Source organism: Piliocolobus tephrosceles, chromosome 15 (assembly GCF_002776525.5).
Source record: "Piliocolobus tephrosceles isolate RC106 chromosome 15, ASM277652v3, whole genome shotgun sequence".
Taxonomy (NCBI): Eukaryota; Metazoa; Chordata; class Mammalia; order Primates; family Cercopithecidae; genus Piliocolobus; species Piliocolobus tephrosceles.
The window spans coordinates 8,703,269-8,722,534 of record NC_045448.1 but is presented as its reverse complement, the minus strand read 5'-3'; the positions used below and the strand labels follow the sequence as shown (position 1 = coordinate 8,722,534).

Genomic DNA, 19,266 nt, shown 5'->3' with positions numbered 1-19,266 from the left:
ACTTATTGTTTACCTCCTTCTCTTTGGTCTTAGTTTTTTTTTTTTTTTTTAAAAGAAAGATCATCTGCAAGTTCCTTTTAAGTGAGAATTAATTTAGACTTTAATTATTTATTTAAATGTCTTTGATAATAACACTATATGGTAATGGGATAGAGCTTAAACTCTGAAGTCAGGCAAACCTGTATTCTAGTGTGGCTGCCTTGGTCTGGTGGCTGTATGACTTTGGACATGTTATTAGCCACTCTAAGCTTCACTTTCCTCATCTGTGAAATAGAACCAATGATTACGGTGAGATGTAAATCTGTAAAACTACAGAAAGAACATGGTGTGATAGCTAGTCATTATGAACATGGAAAGTTACTCAGAGTCATTCATCTGTTATTACCATCATCCAGAGTGATGCAGATTGGAAATTTTTTGTGTTTATCTCTTTTTTAGCATATATCGTACAGTACTGAGGTAATCTATTCTTATCTTTCAGTCTAGACTGGGAACTCTATGAGGACATAAACTATGTCTCATTGACTCTTGTATTTCTAGTATTCAGTACAGTGCCTTTCAGAAGGTAGACATTCGGTAAAGATTAGTGGCACAATTGAAGAGATGTTTTCAACCTTTTTTTAAAACATGGTTTTTTTTTTTTTTTTTGGCTAAAAATAAACCTTATATTTGCCTTTAGTGTGACTTGAAATTCAGAAGACTTAAAATGTGGTGTCTGAAAACAAACTAATGTTTTGTGACAAAGTATTGTTTTATTTTCCAAGTGCTTATTAGGTAGCTTAAAAGATTATGATACACAGCTCATAGGGTTCCATTCTACCCTGCTGCATTCCCTGGAGAATCAGCCAGTGGATACATTGTCCCGAAACAACTTGAGTTTTGATGTGAGTTGGAATATACTGACTAGATATATGATCTTAGTTTCCTCAGTTCTGAGATTATGATGGTTGGATTGTAATAGACTTTTAACATATCTGTCTTTAATTTTTACTTTACTAATAATACTTAATAGTTGAGTGCTTACTATGTGCTAGATAACCCTGCCAATGCTTTTCATGTATTATCTCTTAATTCTGAAAAATCTCAAGTAGCTACTGTGTTTATTATGGTCACTTTACAAATGAGAACAAGCAGAGTAGCTCAGTACAGAAAATTATGAAGAATATCAGCAGTGTATTCACTGAGTAGAAAAGCAACTGAATGCTTGTTGTGGAGGTCAGTGAGATAGAGGTAAATGCAGATTCACCTTCTACTGCTAAACTTGGATTGTTGCAACAACGAAGGCTTACACAGCAGGAGGCTGCCCAAATGTGAAACTGGCCATCCAAAGATGGCCAAACATATCACCTGAATGGCTATGTCAGGAGAGGAGGGGCCACCTTAAGGTGATATGAGACACCATAGCACTGTTTGAGAAGACTCTTAGCTTCTAAAGTTGTGATATATCCCTCATGTTTCAAGAAATTTAACATAGCAAAGGAGCACTTTTTTCCCCCAAGAGTCCTCAAAAATGTGTTTTCCGTGTTTAAGATAAGTACCTCTATTGAGTTCTACTCTCAATTTAAGAAGACCTTGAAGGTATTCTAGCAACCCTTGTCACCTTTTCCCACGAAGTCAGAAGTCAACCGGTGAACTGCTAGTGTTGGCAACAAATAAGAAGTAGATCATTAATTTGAAATATGTGTGTTTTAATTGTTTTTTAAAAAAGCTTTCTTCTATTTCCTTTTATACTCATTTAGGTTTTTCTGCTTCATCTGATTATAATAGGTTTTTTAAAAAAAGCCAACATTTTTTCATTGCGTGTGTGTGTGTGTGTCAGTCAAACACATAGACTGACCTATTCTGTACAACAGGTCAAATAAGTTTCTCCTACGGGCCTACCTTGGAGACTATTACTGATTTATAATATTTCTATGGAAAAATGTGTTCAAAATTTTGCATAACTTTTCCACGTTGGAGGTGCCTGTTATTCCATATGGATTAAGTTTAAAAGTTATTTTGATCATAGGTTAACACCCTCAGTAGTAGTTTAAAATTAAAGTAGATTTAGAGATTCAAGAGAAAACAGAAAATACTTTAAATTATGCCTGATGATTCGAAAATTTTATTTTAAATTGTTTGTGCCACCAAAGGGGAAAGAAATTAGGAAGAGTATGTGCGCATGCACAGACATGCAAAAATTAGGGATGGTTTTGATGGATTTTAGTCACAGACATGCTGATCATATTTTGCCTGAATTTTGTGAAATGAGTAAATTATCTCATTTAATGGTGGATTTCAAGAATATTGGAATATTAGAAAATATTGTGTCATGGGCTGGGTGCGGTGGTTCATGCCTGTAATCCCAGTACTTTGGTAGGCCGAGCTGGGCGGATCACGAGGTCAGGAGTTCGAGACCTGCCTGGCCAACATAGTGAATCCCTGTCTCTACTAAAAATACAAAAAATTAGCTGGGTGTGGTGGTGGGCACCTGTAATCTCAGCTACTTGGGAGGCTGAGATAGGAGAATCGCTTGAACTCAGGAGGCCGAGGTTGCAGTGAGCCGAGATCGCGCCATTGCACTCCAGCCCAGGCGACAGTGTGAGACTGTCTCAAAAAAAGAAAAGAAAAGACCGTGTCATGTTAGCCAGAATGTTTGTAGATATGTTACAGCAAATTACAATTAGTGAATTAGATTTATATAAGGAAGTTTATTTGACTTGAGCCATCATGTATTGAGAAGAAGTGGATTTGAGTGTACCCTTTTCTTTTGTAAATTCTAATATTTAGTACTTTTTTGTTGTTTTGTCAGTCATACTGTTAAAAAGGTAGAGGCAGAGTACAAAGTTGGTATTGGAGAAACTAGTTTGGGAAAACAACTGATGTTCTGTCAGGATGATCCTGAAATTCATATTAATTACTTTTTAAAATAATTGTGCCTTGAGTTACGAAGAAAGCTATAATCCTGAGCCACGTCATCCCACATAGCTTCCATGCAGCCAGGAGACATGGAGTGCTGGGCACTGGGCATGGCTTTAGGCCTTGTTTTATTCCCCCCAGCTCTTCTGGAGCCTGTGGTATGGGACTCCCTCTTTAGGGTGTCCACAGGATTTTAGGCTTCTGAGATTTCATTCCTTATTTTTTTTCTGGGAATATTCTGTGTTGTGCATAAGTATTTTTTAGCTTAATTCACTTCAGCTTGATGTTTGTGACTTGGCATCCCTCTTCTAATAGTGCTCTTACTTTTTATAGGTATGCCTTACACTTTCTTGTACAAAGTGGAATTTCCTACTGTATCATGATCATCATAGGAGTGGAGAACATGCACAAGTAAGTATTCACTTTGTTCACATGCAAATACATATTTCACTTGAATAGAATGGCATGAGAATAGAATTTTATTCATTACATTAAAAGTAATTCTGAATTGTGATAACTTTTTAAAGAAGAATTGTCATAAATACAAAAATAAAATCATTGGTATGCATCATTCTTCTTTTTACTTAAAGCACCATTGACATTTTGGGATGGATGATTCATTGACGTTCAGGACTAACCTGTGCTTTCTTTGTAGGATGTTAGGTAGCATTCCTGGCTTTCACCCCCTAGATGCCAGTAGCACCCCTTGAGCTGTGACAACCATAAATGTTTCCAGATATTTTCACATGTCTCTTGGAGGAGCGAAATTGCCTACTGTTAAAAACAGCTTAGTCTGTAGGTGATAGCTGTGGAGAGATGCAGTGAAGTGAGTAGACTGGAGAGAGACTTAGAAGGACCGGTAGGAAATAAGGTGTCAAGGATGACTTCTGTGTTTCTGGCTTAAACAGTAGGGTAGATGGCAGCACTGTCTTCTGAGGTGGGGAGCCCTGAAAGTGGGGAGCATGTTGAGAGTGGCATAGAGCATTTCAAGCATTTTGCCCCTAAACAGTGCTTGGTATATAGTAAACACTCAATGGATTTTTGCTGTGTAAGTGGATGCTGACTTTAAGATATCTGTAAGACATGTAATAGGAGATAGGTAACTAAGGAGACATATAGTAGGAGCTGAGTAGCTGGGCTAGAGGTGGAAATTTGGGAATAGAGAAGGATAAAATGTACTTGATTGAAAACCCAGGGACAGAGTCTATCAGCAGATCCTGCTGGGTGTTCTGCAATGTCTGAGCTATGATGTGTGACATATATACCATATTTCTGAATTCTGAATCACATACGTCTGCAAAAACTTTGTATAAGGAATCAAACCTATGGCTTTTATTAGCCTTTTTCTAAGTCTCATTTTATTTTGCATTTTCCGTGTTTGGCATTGTCAGTCACTACCTCTGTTGTGATGTGTACTGTTTTCTCCATTTCCATTGACATCACCTGCACTGACTTTTCTTTTTCCTCTGTAAACTAACCATTACAAGTTTCTGATGTTTTTATTTTAAGTTTTCTAAGAGGAGAAAGGGTATTTAGATAGTGTTTCAGATGAAGCAATTTTTATAGGCTTATGACCCTATTTTAAAAAAAACTTGTACCTCTGATGGGTTCAAAGTGATGCTACAATTAATATCTGATACAGAAGATATTAATCAGGTTTAGATTAGATTAGATTACAGAAAATAAGGGACTTACATACATTTTGGCTAAAGCAAAAGTAATATGCTTTTCAGCTGGAAGGTTAGTCAATTCATGTTTAGCAATGGGAAATTGTTTCTTTTTCTGAAAGGCAGTTGCAGTCTGTGAAGTAACCTTGTGATACTTTAGACCTGCATTGTTCAGTATGACAGCTACTAGTGCACATGTGACTGTGTAAGTTTAAATTAATTAAAATTTAAAATTCAGTTCCTTAGTTACACCAGCCACATTTCAAGTGCTCACTAGCCACATATGGCTAGTGGCTACATTGGACAGTGCAGATAGAGAACATTTCTGTCATTGCAGAAAATGATATTATTGGATAGTGCTGCTTTAGAGACATACAGTTGTATAAAATTAGTAACGTTCCTCTTTTACAGTAAGTATTCAGGGAGATAATGCTGCTTGCTTATATGCTGCTGATATTTAGAATAGAATCTTGGTGTTGTAATTTGACACTATTAGTGTAGAAGATTAGGGCAGGTAAGTAAGGTTTGCCATGTGAGTAAATTGCTAGGGTTGGCAGTAAATAGTAGGTGGATAATTAATTTGAAAAGTACGTATTTTGATTTCTTTTTTAGCTCCCTTCTATTCAGCTTATACCCATATGTATTTTTCTATGACTTTACTTTTTTACTTTTATTCTTATTGTCTGAATATGCTCTTTTTTTTTTTTTCTTTTTTTTTCTGCTTAGGCCTTTACAGTAATTAGAAATGTTTAATGGGTCAGACCAAATACACTAGATGGAACTTAGAGCATTTTTATGTGTTGTCCAAAGTGATTGTTTATGTGCAATACAATCTGTTTATTTCTAGTTTTACATGGTATATATTTGTTATATTTTAATATATTTCTTTGACTAGCCAGAGTTTGTCTTTAAAATGAAAGATTTGAACTTATCTGAGTACTGAACAGTTTTTAAATTCTTACCTCTCTCTGCTTTATGATTTTTTTTGCTTTATGTTCTTTATGAGATATTCATAATGTAGTTATTGTATTTGCTTTGATTGACCCATGTATAAATACAAATACATATATAATATATATTATATATGTATATATACACATGCACATATGTACTTTATTTTTGTAATTCCCTTTAATGCCTCTATGGTATGTTTTATTATTCTGATTCATATCTAGATATTTTACCTTTAAAATGTAATCTAGGCCAGGCACAGTGGCTCACGTCTGTAATCCCAGCTCTTAGGGAGGCCGAGGCAGGTGGATCACTTGAAGCCAGGAGTTTGAGACCAGCCTGGCCAATATGGGGAAACCCCATCTCTACTAAAAATACAAAAAGTTAGCCAGATGTGGTGGCATGCCTGTAATCTCAACTACTCGGGAGGTTGAGGCAGGAGAATCACTTGAACCCACAGGCAGAGGTTGCAGTGAGCCGAGATTGTGCCACTGCATTCCAGCCTGGATGACGGAGTGAGACCTTGTCTCAAAAAAAATAAAATAAAATGTAATATATTCTAAAATTCAGTGCTTTTTCCTAGTCTGTATTTTCATATAAGCCTTGAAATTTTTGAGGAAAACATTGAACAGTTTAGGTAATAGAGACAAAGAAAAGAGTGTTTGGGATGGAGTATCCTATATGTCTTACTTTGGACTGTGGTAATGATACACCTTAAGCTGCATGTCTGATAACAGAAGTTTATTTTTCCCAGTTATGGAGTCTGGGCTGTCCAAGATCAAGGTGCTGATAGATTTGGCATCTGGCAAGGACCTGCTTCCTGGTTCGTAGTCAACGATCTTCTCTCTAACCTCACATGGTGGAAGGGGCAGGAGAGATCTGGATGTCTTCTAGAAGGCACTAATCCCACACATGAGGGTTCTATCCTCATGACCTAATCAACTCCAAAAGGACTTACCTCCAAATATCCTCATATTGGGGATTAAGTTTCAACATACGAATTTTGGGACACTCTATAGCCCTATATATTATGATATTAATTCCCCTTATTTGACATAGCAGGAATTTTAAGTTTCACCATATTCACCCAGCACTTCTGAGAGCAGATTTGACAAACTATCTTTATAAAGATCCAGATAGTGAACTTTCAGCTTGCAGGACATACAGCCTCTGTCACTATTCCACTCTGCTGGTGTCGTGCAAAGGTATCCATAGACAACATGTAAGTGAGGAGTGTGGCTGTGCTTCAGGAAAACTTTATTTACAAAAGCAGGTGGTGGATTGGATTTGGCTAACTTGTATTCTAAGCAGACTCCTGTCACAGGGATTTTTAAAAAGAGCAGGAGGCAGAGAGACACCTTTGCTACTGGCTTCAAAACTAGAAGTTTAAGTTTGCTAAGTGGTAATTTTAAACTTGCTAGAGCACAAATAATGAATGTGAACTTTTAAAAATTAGTGACTTACGGTTGGGAGTGGTGGCTCACGTCTGTAATCCCAGCACTTTGGGAGGCCGAGGCAGGTGGATCATGAAGTCAGGAGATTGAGACCATCCTGGCTAACACGGTGAAACTCCGTCTCTACTAAAAAATACAAAAAATTAGCCGGGTGTGGTGGCGGGCACCTGTAGTCCCAGCTACTCGGGAGGCTGAGGCAGGAGAATGGCGTGAACCCGGGAGGCAGAGCTTGCAGTGAGCCAAGATGGCACCACTGCACTCCAGTCTGGGTGACAGAGCGAGACTCCATCTCAAAAAAATAAAAATAAAAAAAATGACTTATCATGGATTGTTGTTCTGAAGCAGGTGATTTTTTAAATGCTATTGAACTGTTTGCCTTTCCCTTGGTATAGCTGTTGTGTAAAAGGGAAGTAAAATAATGTAAGGCCTGATATTTAGCAGTTGAAGTGAGAAATATTATTCAAAACAATATAAAAGGGATAGTTAAATCACAGGATGTAAGATCAGTATACAAAAATCAGTGTTATTTCTGTATGTCAGGAATGAATAGTCCAAGTAAAATTGTAAAAATTCATTCATAGTAGCACCAAAAAGAACAATATGCTTAGGAATTAGCAAAAGAAGTGCAAGATCACTACACTGGAAGGAAAAAGCATTGCTGAGAGAAATGAAAGAAGACCTAAATAAATGGGGGAGACACCATGTTATGGACTAGGAGAGTCAGTTCTTATTAAGATGGCAGTGCTTTCACTTCCACATTTGAGCAACAGGTTCAGTGCAATCCCTGTCAGAATTCCAGTGAGCTGTTTTGTAGAAATTGGCAAGCTGATCCTAAAATTTAAATGGAAATAAAAAGAATTTAAGATAGCCCTCCAAAAAGAAAAAAGTCAAAGGCCTACACTATCTCATTACAAAACTTACCACAAAGCTACAGTAATCAAGACACTGTAGAGATAGACATGTAAATCAGTTGAACAAAATATGATCAAATGATTGTTGACAAATGTTTGCGGACAAGGCACTGGGGAAGGGATTATCTTTTCTACAAATGGTGCCATAAATTAGATATACACACTCAGGCCAGGCATGGTGGCTCTCGCCTGCAATCCCAGCACTTTGGCCGATTGAGGTGGGAGGACTGCTTGAGCCCAGGAGTTCAAGAGCAGCCTGGGCAACATAGTGAGACCCCATCTCTAGAAAATAAAAGTTTTATGCATGGAAACAAGTAAATAATAAATCTTGAGCCCTACCTCAGAGTGTACACACAAATTAACTCAAAATAGACCAGAGACCTACATGTGAGAAAAAACTATACAACCTCTAGGAAAAAATAGAAGTAAATATATTTGACATTGGATTAGGCAAAGGTATGACATTAAAAGCACAAAATAAAAACAAAAGTAGTAGTGTGGACTTAATGAAAAGCCACAGACTAAAATAAAATACTTGCAAAATATATGTCTGATAAAGGATTGTATCCAGAATATTTAAAGAAGTCTTACAACTCAATATTACGAAAACAAGCTACCCAGTTAAGAAAGGGGCAAAATATTTGAATAGACATTTCATCAAAAAAGATACGTAAATGCAAAGTGAGCATATGAAAAGATACTCAGCATCATTAGTGATTAGCAAAATGCAAATGCAAACAGCAGTGAGGTACCACTTCACACGCACAAAGAGCAGCAGCACCAAGTGTGGGTGATGCCGTGGGGAGGGTGGAAACTTCACACATCGCTGCTGGGAATATAAAATGGGGCAGCCGCTAAGGGAAAGAGTTTGCAGTTCCTTAAAATGTTAAACATATACTTCCCATAAAACCTAGTAATTCTACTCCAAAAGAAATGGAAACATACCCTCATGGCCACCTGTCTGTGAAAGCTTATGGCCGTATTATTCATCATAGCCCAAATTGGACATAACCCAAGTGTTGATCAGCAGTGAGTGAACCATGGTACATCCACGCAGTGGAATACTACTGAGCAGTGACAAGGAATGTGCACGTGCCACAGCATGAGTGAATCCCAAGTCCACATGCTGAGTGAAAGAAGCCAGCCACAAGAGACTAGCTTATAGGATGCCATTTGTATGAAATTTCTATGCAAGGCCAAACCAGAATGACAGAAAGCATCAATGGCTGCCCAGGGGCAGGGGATGGGAGTGAGGATTCACTGCAGATGGGAATGAAGGAACTTTCACAGTGATGGAAGGATTCTAAACCTACACTGTAGTGTGAATTCACTGAAACACATTGACTTGTACACCTAAATTAGGTAAGTTTTATGTCATGTAAGTCTACCTCAAAGCTGTTTAAAAAAGATAAACGTTATAAAGGAAAATGTAATAAGGGAGGTCAATATTAAAAAGTCACAGCTTGAATGTTGGTTTAAGGATTTTGTATATTTTCTCATTGAAGCAAATGTATAGATGTTTATATACATCTGTATTTTTCTGAGCTGAAAAGAATGAAACATCAGAAGGAGCACTGACCCTCGAAGGTGCCCTTGAAGGAAGGAGGTCTAGAATTGAAGGGGAGGCATGGTAACTGTCTTCAGATACTGGAAGGGAGTAGATGTGCTCATTCTTTGGCGTGCTCAGATGGAATACTGCCAGATGAAATGTGAAAAGGCACACATGGCCCAAGGAAGGATGGCCTCAGGTGCAGTGAGAATGTTTAACAGTGGGGTTTGTGGAATATTGCATTTGTCATTGGAGATCTGTAAATTGATACTGAGGGGACATTTTGGTTTGGATGCTGTAGGAGATTGTGTCAGGTGCCTTCTACATTCCCTTCCGGTGGGTGTTCCTGACAAGCCATGGCAGGAGCTGCTGAGCAATGATATAAGCTGTTCACGAGTGTCTTCCCCTTAAATCCATAAAGAATTAAGAAAATGGAAGAGTCAGCTGGGTACAGTGGCTTACACCTGTAATCCCAGCACTTTGGGAGGCCGAGGCAGGTAGATCACGAGGTGAGGAGTTTGAGAACAACCTGACCAACATGGCAAAACCCTGCCTCTACTAGAAATACAAAAATTAGCTGGGCGTGGTGGCAGGCGCCTGTAATCCCAGCTACTCAGGAGGCTGAGGCAGGAGAATTGCTTGAACTGGGGAGGTGGAGGTGGCAGTGAGGCAATATTGCACCACTGCACTCCAGCCTGAGCAACAGAGCGAGACTCCCTCTCAAAAAAGAAAAAAGAGAGAAAAAAGAAGAAAATGGGCGGGCGGAGCAAGATGGCCGAATAGGAACAGCTCCAGTCTCCAACTCCCAGCGCGAGCGACACAGAAGACTGGTGATTTCTGCATTTTCAACTGAGGTACTGGGGTCATCTCACTAGGGAGTGCCGAACAATTGGTGCTGGTCAGCTGCTGCAGCCCGACCAGCGAGAGCTGAAGCAGGGCGAGGCATCGCCTCACCTGGGAAGCGCAAGGGGGAAGGGAATCCCTTTTCTTAGCCAGGGGAACTGAGACACACAACACCTGGAAAATCGGGTAACTCCCACCCCAATACTGCGCTTTAAGCAAACGGGCACACCAGGAGATTATATCCCACACCTGGCCAGGAAGGTCCCACGGCCACAGAGCCTCCCTCATTGCTAGCACAGCAGTCTGTGATCTAACCGCAAGGCAGCAGCGACGCTGGGGAAGGGGCGCCCACCATTGCTGAGGCTTAAGTAGGTAAACAAAGCTGCTGGGAAGCTCGAACTGGGTGGAGCTCACAGCAGCTCAAGGAAACCTGCCTGTCTCTGTAGACTCCACCTCTGGGGACAGGGCACAGCTAAACAACAACAAAAAAAGCAGCAGAAACCTCTGCAGACGCAAACGACACTGTCTGACAGCTTTGAAGAGAGCAGTGGATCTCCCCACACGGAGGTTCAGATCTGAGAAGGAACAGACTGCGTCCCTGACCCCTGAGTAGCCTAACTGGGAGACATCCCCCACTAGGGGCAGTCTGACACCCCACACCTCACAGGGTGGAGTACACCCCTGAGAGGAAGCTTCCAAAGTAAGAATCAGACAGGTACACTCGCTGTTCAGCAATATTGTATCTTCTGCAACCTCTGCTGCTGATACCCAGGCAAACAGGGTCTGGAGTGGACCTAAAGCAATCTCCAACAGACCTGCAGCTGAGGGTCCTGACTGTTAGAAGGAAAGCTATCAAACAGGAAGGACACCTATACCAAAACCCCATCAGTACGTCACCATCATCAAAGACCAGAGGCAGATAAAACCACAAAGATGGGGAAAAAGCAGGGCAGAAAAGCTGGAAATTCAAAAAATAAGAGTGCATCTCCCCCTGCAAAGGAGCGCAGCTCATCACCAGCAATGGATTGAAGCTGGTCAGAGAATGACTTTGACGAGATGAGAGAAGAAGGCTTCAGTCCATCAAACTTCTCAGAGCTAAAGGAGGAATTACATACCCAGCGCAAAGAAACTAAAAATCTTGAAAAAAGAGTGGAAGAATTGACAGCTAGATTAATTAATACAGAGAAGGTCATAAACGAAATGACAGAGATGAAAACCATGACACGAGAAATACATGACAAATGCACAAGCTTCAGTGACCGACTTGATCAACTGGAAGAAAGAGTATCAGCGATTGAGGATCAAATGAATGAAATGAAGCGAGAAGAGAAACCAAAAGAAAAAAGAAGAAAAAGAAATGAACAAAGCCTGCAAGAAGTATGGGATTATGTAAAAAGACCAAATCTGCGTCTGATTGGGGTGCCTGAAAGTGAGGGGGAAAATGGAACCAAGTTGGAAAACACTCTTCAGGATATCATCCAGGAGAACTTCCCCAACCTAGTAGGGCAGGCCAACATTCAAATTCAGGAAATATAGACAACGCCACAAAGATACTCCTCGAGAAGAGCAGCTCCAAGACACATAATTACCAGATTCACCAAAGTTGAAATGAAGGAAAGAATCTTAAGGGTAGCCAGAGAGAAAGGTCGGGTTACCCACAAAGGGAAGCCCATCAGACTAACAGCAGATCTCTCGGCAGAAGCTCTACAAGCCAGAAGAGAGTGGGGGCCAATATTCAATGTTCTTAAAGAAAAGAATTTTAAACCCAGAATTTCATATCCAGCCAAACTAAGTTTCATAAGTGAAGGAGAAATAAAATTCTTTACAGATAAGCAAATGCTTAGAGATTTTGTCACCACCAGGCCTGCCTTACAAGAGACCCTGAAGGAAGCCCTAAACATGGAAAGGAACAACCGGTACCAGCCGTTGCAAAAACATGCCAAAATGTAAAGACCATCGAGGCTAGGAAGAAACTGCATCAAATAATGAGCAAAATAACCAGTTAATATCATAACGGCAGGATCAAGTTCACACATAACAGTATTAACCTTAAATGTAAATGGACTAAATGCTCCAATTAAAAGACACAGACTGGCAAACTGGATAAAGAGTCAAGACCCATCAGTCTGCTGTATTCAGGAGACCCATCTCACATGCAGAGACATACATAGGCTCAAAATAAAGGGATGGAGGAAGATCTACCAAGCAAATGGAAAACAAAAGAAAGCAGGGGTTGCAATCCTAGTCTCTGATAAAACAGACTTTAAACCATCAAAGATCAAAAGAGACAAAGAAGGCCATTAAATAATGGTAAAGGGATCAATTCAACAGGAAGAGCTAACTATCCTAAATATATATGCACCCAATACAGGAGCACCCAGATTCATAAAGCAAGTCCTTAGAGACTTACAAAGAGACTTAGACTCCCATACAATAATAATGGGAGACTTCAACACTCCACTGTCAACATTAGACAGATCAACGAGACAGAAAGTTAACAAGGGTATCCAGGAATTGAACTCAGCTCTACACCAAGCGGACCTAATAGACATCTACAGAACTCTCCACCCCAAAGCAACAGAATATACATTCTTCTCAGCACCACATCGCACTTATTCCAAAATTGACCATATAGTTGGAAGTAAAGCACTCCTCAGCAAATGTAAAAGAACAGAAATTATAACAAACTGTCTCTCAGACCACAGTGCAATCAAACTAGAACTCAGGACTAAGAAAATCAATCAAAACCACTCAACTACATGGAAACTGAACAATCTGCTCCTAAATGACTACTGGGTACGTAACGAAATGAAGGCAGAAATAAAGATGTTCTTTGAAACCAATGAGAACAAAGATACAACATACCAGAATCTCTGGGACACATTTAAAGCAGTATGTAGAGGGAAATTTATAGCACTAAATGCCCACAAGAGAAAGCTGGAAAGATCTAAAATTGACACTCTAACATCACAATTAAAAGAACTAGAGAGGCAAGAGCAAACACATTCAAAAGGCAGCAGAAGGCAAGAAATAACTAAGATCGGAGCAGAACTGAAGGAGATAGAGACACAAAAAACCCTCCAAAAAATCAATGAATCCAGGAGTTGGTTTTTTGAAAAGATCAACAAAATCGACAGACCGCTAGCAAGACTAATAAAGAAGAAAAGAGAGAAGAATCAAATAGACGCAATAAAAAATGATAAAGGGGATATCACCACCGACCCCACAGAGATACAAACTACCATCAGAGAATACTATAAACACCTCTATGCAAATCAACTAGAAAATCTAGAAGAAATGGGTAATTTCCTGGACACTTACACTCTCCCAAGACTAAACCAGGAAGAAGTTGAATCCCTGAATAGACCAATAGCAGGCTCCAAAATTGAGGCAACAATTAATAGCCTACCAACCAAAAAAAGTCCAGGACCAGATGGATTCACAGCTGAATTCTACCAGAGGTACAAGGAGGAGCTGGTACCATTCCTTCTGAAACTATTCCAATCAATAGAAAAAGAGGGAATCCTCCCTAACTCATTTTATGAGGCCAACATCATCCTGATACCAAAGCCTGGCAGAGACACAACAAAAAAAGAGAATTTTAGACCAATATCCCTGATGAACATCGATGCAAAAATCCTCAATAAAATACTGGCAAACCGGATTCAGCAGCACATCAAGAAGCTTATCCACCATGATCAAGTGGGCTTCATCCCTGGGATGCAAGGCTGGTTCAACATTTGCAAATCAATAAACGTAATCCAGCATATAAACAGAATCAAAGACAAGAACCACATGATTATCTCAATAGATGCAGAAAAGGCTTTTGACAAAATTCAACAGCCCTTCATGCTAAAAACGCTCAATAAATTCGGTATTGATGGAACGTACCTCAAAATAATAAGAGCTATTTATGACAAACCCATAGCCAATATCATACTGAATGGGCAAAAACTGGAAAAATTCCCTCTGAAAACTGGCACAAGACAGGGATGCCCTCTCTCACCGCTCTTATTCAACATAGTGTTGGAAGTTCTGGCTAAGGCAATCAGGCAAGAGAAAGAAATAAAGGGTATACAGTTAGGAAAAGAAGTCAAATTGTCCCTGTTTGCAGACGACATGATTGTATATTTAGAAAACCCCATTGTCTCAGCCCAAAATCTCCTTAAGCTGATAAGCAACTTCAGCAAAGTCTCAGGATACAAAATTAATGTGCAAAAATCACAAGCATTCTTATACACCAGTAACAGACAAACAGAGAGCCAAATCATGAATGAACTTCCATTCACAGTTGCTTCAAAGAGAATAAAATACCTAGGAATCCAACTTACGAGGGATGTAAAGGACCTCTGCAAGGAGAACTACAAACCACTGCTCAGTGAAATGAAAGAGGACACTAACAAATGGAAGAACATACCATGCTCATGGATAGGCAGAATCAATATCGTGAAAATGGCCATACTGCCCAAGGTTATTTATGGATTCAATGCCATCCCCATCAAGCTACCAATGAGTTTCGTCACAGAATTGGAAAAAACTGCTTTAAAGTTTATATGGAACCAAAAAGACCCCGCATTGCCAAGGCAATCCTAAGTCAAAAGAACAAAGCTGGAGGCATCAACGCTACCTGACTTCAAACTATACTACAAGGCTACAGTAACCAAAGCAGCATGGTACTGGTACCAAAACAGAGATATAGACCAATGGAACAGAACAGAGTCCTCAGAAATAATACCACACATCTACAGCCATCTGATCTTTGACAAACCTGAGAGAAACAAGAAATGGGGAAAGGATTCCCTATTTAATAAATGGTGCTGGGAAAATTGGCTAGCCATAAGTAGAAAGCTGAAACTGGATCCTTTCCTTACTCCTTATACGAAGATTAATTCAAGATGGATTAGAGACTTAAATGTTAGACCTAATACCATGAAAACCCTAGAAGAAAACGTAGGTAGTACCATTCAGGACATAGGCATGGGCAAGGACTTCATGTCTAAAACACCAAAAGCAATGGCAGCAAAAGCCAAAATTGACAAATGGGATCTAATTAAACTAAAGAGCTTCTGCACAGCAAAAGAAACTACCATCAGAGTGAACAGGCAACCTACAGAATGGGAGAAAATTTTTGCAATCTACTCATCTGACAAAGGACTGATATCCAGAACCTACAAAGAACTCAAACAAATTTACAAGAGAAAAACAACCCCATCAAAAAGTGGGCAAACGATATGAACAGACATTTCTCAAAAGAAGACATTCATACAGCCAACAGACACATGAAAAAATGCTCATCATCACTCGCCATCAGAGAAATGCAAATCAAAACTACAATGAGATACCATCTCACACCAGTTGGAATGGCAATCATTAAAAAGTCAGGAAACAACAGGTGCTGGAGAGGATGTGGAGAAATAGGAACACTTTTACACTGTTGGTGGGATTGTAAACTAGTTCAACCATTATGGAAAACAGTATGGCAATTCCTCAAGGATCTAGAACTAGATGTACCATATGACCCAGCCATCCCACTACTGGGTATATACCCAAAGGATTATAAATCATGCTGCTACAAAGACACATGCACACGTATGTTTATTGCGGCACTATTCACAATAGCAAAGACTTGGAATCAACCCAAATGTCCATCTGTGACAGACTGGATTAAGAAAATGTGGCACATATACACCATGGAATACTATGCAGCCATAAAAAAGGATGAGTTTGCATCCTTTGTAGGACATGGATGCAGCTGGAAACCATGATTCTTAGCAAACTATCACAAGAACAGAAAACCAAACACCGCATGTTCTCACTCATAGGTGGGAACTGAACAATGAGATCACTTGGACTCGGGAAGGGGAACATCACACACTGGGGCCTATCATGGGGAGGGGGGGAGGGGGGAGGGATTGCATTGGGAGTTATACCTGATATAAATGACGAATTGATGGGTGCTGACGAGTTGATGGGTGCAGCACACCAACATGGCACAAGTATACATATGTAACAAACCATGTTATGCACATGTACCCTAGAACTTAAAGTATAATAATAATAATAATAATAAAAGAAAGATAGTATCCATGTGCTAAAAGAAGACTAAAATATATTTGGTCAAAATAATAGATACAATGCCAATTTTAAGTTGTAGGGATAAAGGAGAAGAGATTAAACATAATTTACTATTCAAATGAACTATATTATCTCCCCAAATTCTGCGGCAAGAGAATTCTCACTTGAGGAACGTAAGATCTATCAAGGAAAATAGTTAATGGGATCAAGGTAACGAATCAAGTTATTAAAAGCCCTTATTAATATTTAAGGCTATATATACAAGTATGCCTATATATTCAGAAATTCTAGGCAAGGAAATGATATTCCTATACAAGCTCTTTGATATTTGGTAAAAATTTGAACACAGGAACTATGTAATGGCAAAGCTGTTCTGATAAATGCTGTTGAATTTTCTCTATGTAAATTTAGGTCTTACGACAATTATAAAATTAATTCGTTTTAGCATGGAAAAAAAAAAAGAAGAAAATGGAAAAGTTCTATCATTGCAGCATTGACTTTCTCCCTGTTCTCTTCCTTTTATGCCTTAGTACATTCGTTCCTTCTCTTTATATTCCCAGTACCTTGTTTTCTATCCCCCATTAAGACATAGAAGGGAGAGGGGGCTGATTGTGTGCCCCATTGGCAGTTTTACTGCTTGAGAGGTGGTGGCACCTCATTGTATAAGTAAGCAAGCAGAGACTGAGTTATTGGGTAACTGAGGACGTGTGGCTGGAAAACAGTGGGTATGAACCGGTATCTGTTCTGTTTTGAGCATGCTGTTTTAAATAATCTAATTTCATTTGACCGAAATTTATTTGCACGATCTGTCACAGGTAATTTGCCCTTTATCTCTTTTTATGAAACGAAAAACTATTGCTGTTAAAGGAATTACAGATATCAGCAGACAGAGGAGAATCTTTCTTGAGATATGGGATGAGAAAGTTCAAGTGAGTTTCTTTCTAGTAATTTTGACATCATGTGATGTTTTAGAACCATTTCCAAAGTTTATTCTGTGTGTGTATGTGTTTGAAGATTGCTCCAGGGAAAGGATTGGCCGTGTGTCTTTCCTGGCCTCAGATGACCTCCCTGCTCCCCAGGGATTGTGTGCTCTGGAAAGCAGCCACGGAAGCCTGTTTCCTAGGACCTGTGTGGTGTGGAGGGTCTGAGAGCATCTTTGGCCTGACTGTGTCTCTGACCCTGCAGCCTAGCCTAAGCTTGCTTGCTTCAGCATAAGTCAGGAAGCTGTGCCCCAACCCTGATCTCCTTGTCCTAGAACCTCCCTTCATCCCTGTCACAAGACATCTTTCCCCCATGCTCCCGCTGCAGTTGATGCCATCGGACTCTGTCCTGCCGTTTTCTTTGGCCCCAGTGGTCCCGGGTCCTCTGATTCTAGGCCAGGAGGGGTGAGCAGCAGAGTTTACTTGAGTGCCACCTTGTCGGGGCTTTGGGCCTCCATCGAGTTCAGCTGTGGAGTGTGTTCCCCAGGCACAGGACATGGATATGGGGGACAAGTGACTCTGCCAGAGTGCAAAGGGACAGAATTGAGATTAAATTCCTGAGATATGAATACCAGTCTCCATTTAGTAGAGAGATTCCTTCACTGTTTTGTGGTAGACAAAATTCCAGTAAGGGTGATGAATCATGAAATCAGGCTGTTTTATTGGTTCATTCATTCGTTTGTCTTATGTATAAGACTAACTTCACACCCCTCTCCTGTGTCCTCCGCTTCTCCTCTGAGGAGTTCGGTACGGCAGGAGGCATGTGAGCACATTTTACTATTGTGTGCTAAGAGCTCTGGTGGGAGAGTTTACAAAAGTAGCTAACCTAGCTAGGAGCAAGCAACTCAGGGCAGAGCTTCCTGCGGGGAATGGTATGTGAATTAGATATGAGGACTCTTAAGTAGCTGAAGAGGTAGCAAGGGCAGACTTTACTGCAGGGTGGACAGCACAGGCAGAGGCGTGGAGGCATGAAACACGGTGGCATGAAACACGGTGGCATGAAACATGGCATAAAACACGGCAGCATGAAACGTGGCGGCATTAAACACGGCAGCATGAAACACGACAGCATGAAACATGGCAGCATGAAATGTGGAGGCATGAAACACGGTGGCATAAAACAGCATGGAAGCACTGGCGGCTTAATAAGTAACCTGACTATAGGGGGTGGTGAGGTGTGAGTGTGTGTGTGTGTATGGTAGAGAGTCAGAGCGTATGCCCAAGCATGTGAGCTTGGTGGGGGTGGGGTGACACCGTTACATCTCAAGGCATGCTTTCCCAGCCATTTCCCTTTGGCCAAAGTATATGGTTTGTGTAATAGTCCCCTTGTCTTCTCAAATGAGAAACAAATGCATCAAATGTGTTTCATCTACTAAGGGAACAGAGATACAGAGAGGGCTAAATTTCTCTTTTATCTAGCATTTATTTAGTATATACAATTTAAAAATAGACACACGTGTGCCTTGCCTGTAAAAAACTGTATGATCTGGCTATGAAAATAATCCCTGTATGCGTCTTGATGTGTGCCACAACCAGCACCATTTAAACCAGGCCCGGGGGTAGGTACAATCTGTGTACTTGGACTTCCCTCATAGAAATTCAGCACCATGGTGGCAGTCACATGCACATAGCACTGTTTGACGTGATCTTGCTTGTTTATATCTTGATCTGTCTCTCCCTGGCGAGTGTGAGTGACGGAGGGGCAGGAGCACATCCTGCCTGTCTCACACACCGCTTCATCCCCAGGGCCTCGCAGAGTGCCTGGCACATGGTATGGTCTCAGTCAATATACTAAAAGGGTGAGTTTAGGGTACAGCCTGGTTTTATCCACCCTCTACCGACTCCTTTGCCTTGTTCTCTATGACTGCGCTTCCTTCCTTCCTGGGAAATGTCTCTTTTCTAGCAGGTATGGTTCCCTGTGTTCCTTCTGTTTGTAGT

General features: G+C 40.2%; 1 protein-coding gene across 8 annotated transcripts in view; it reads left to right on the top strand.

Moving 5' to 3' along the window:
• MBOAT2 (membrane bound O-acyltransferase domain containing 2) overlaps positions 1–19,266 on the top strand; it is a 153,338-nt gene that overhangs the window by 50,579 nt on the left and 83,493 nt on the right. For 6 of the 8 annotated variants that reach the window (XR_003309529.2, XR_003309528.2, XM_026454704.2 and 3 more), the window contains one exon: positions 3,232–3,309. The exons of the other annotated variants lie outside the window; for them this stretch is intronic. Coding sequence is in view for 4 of the 6 variants with exons in the window: in XM_026454704.2 (XP_026310489.1) it covers positions 3,232–3,309 (78 nt within the window). In the remaining 2 variants the exon portion in view is untranslated. The remainder of the gene's footprint in view (positions 1–3,231; positions 3,310–19,266) is intronic. 8 annotated transcript variants of the gene reach the window in all.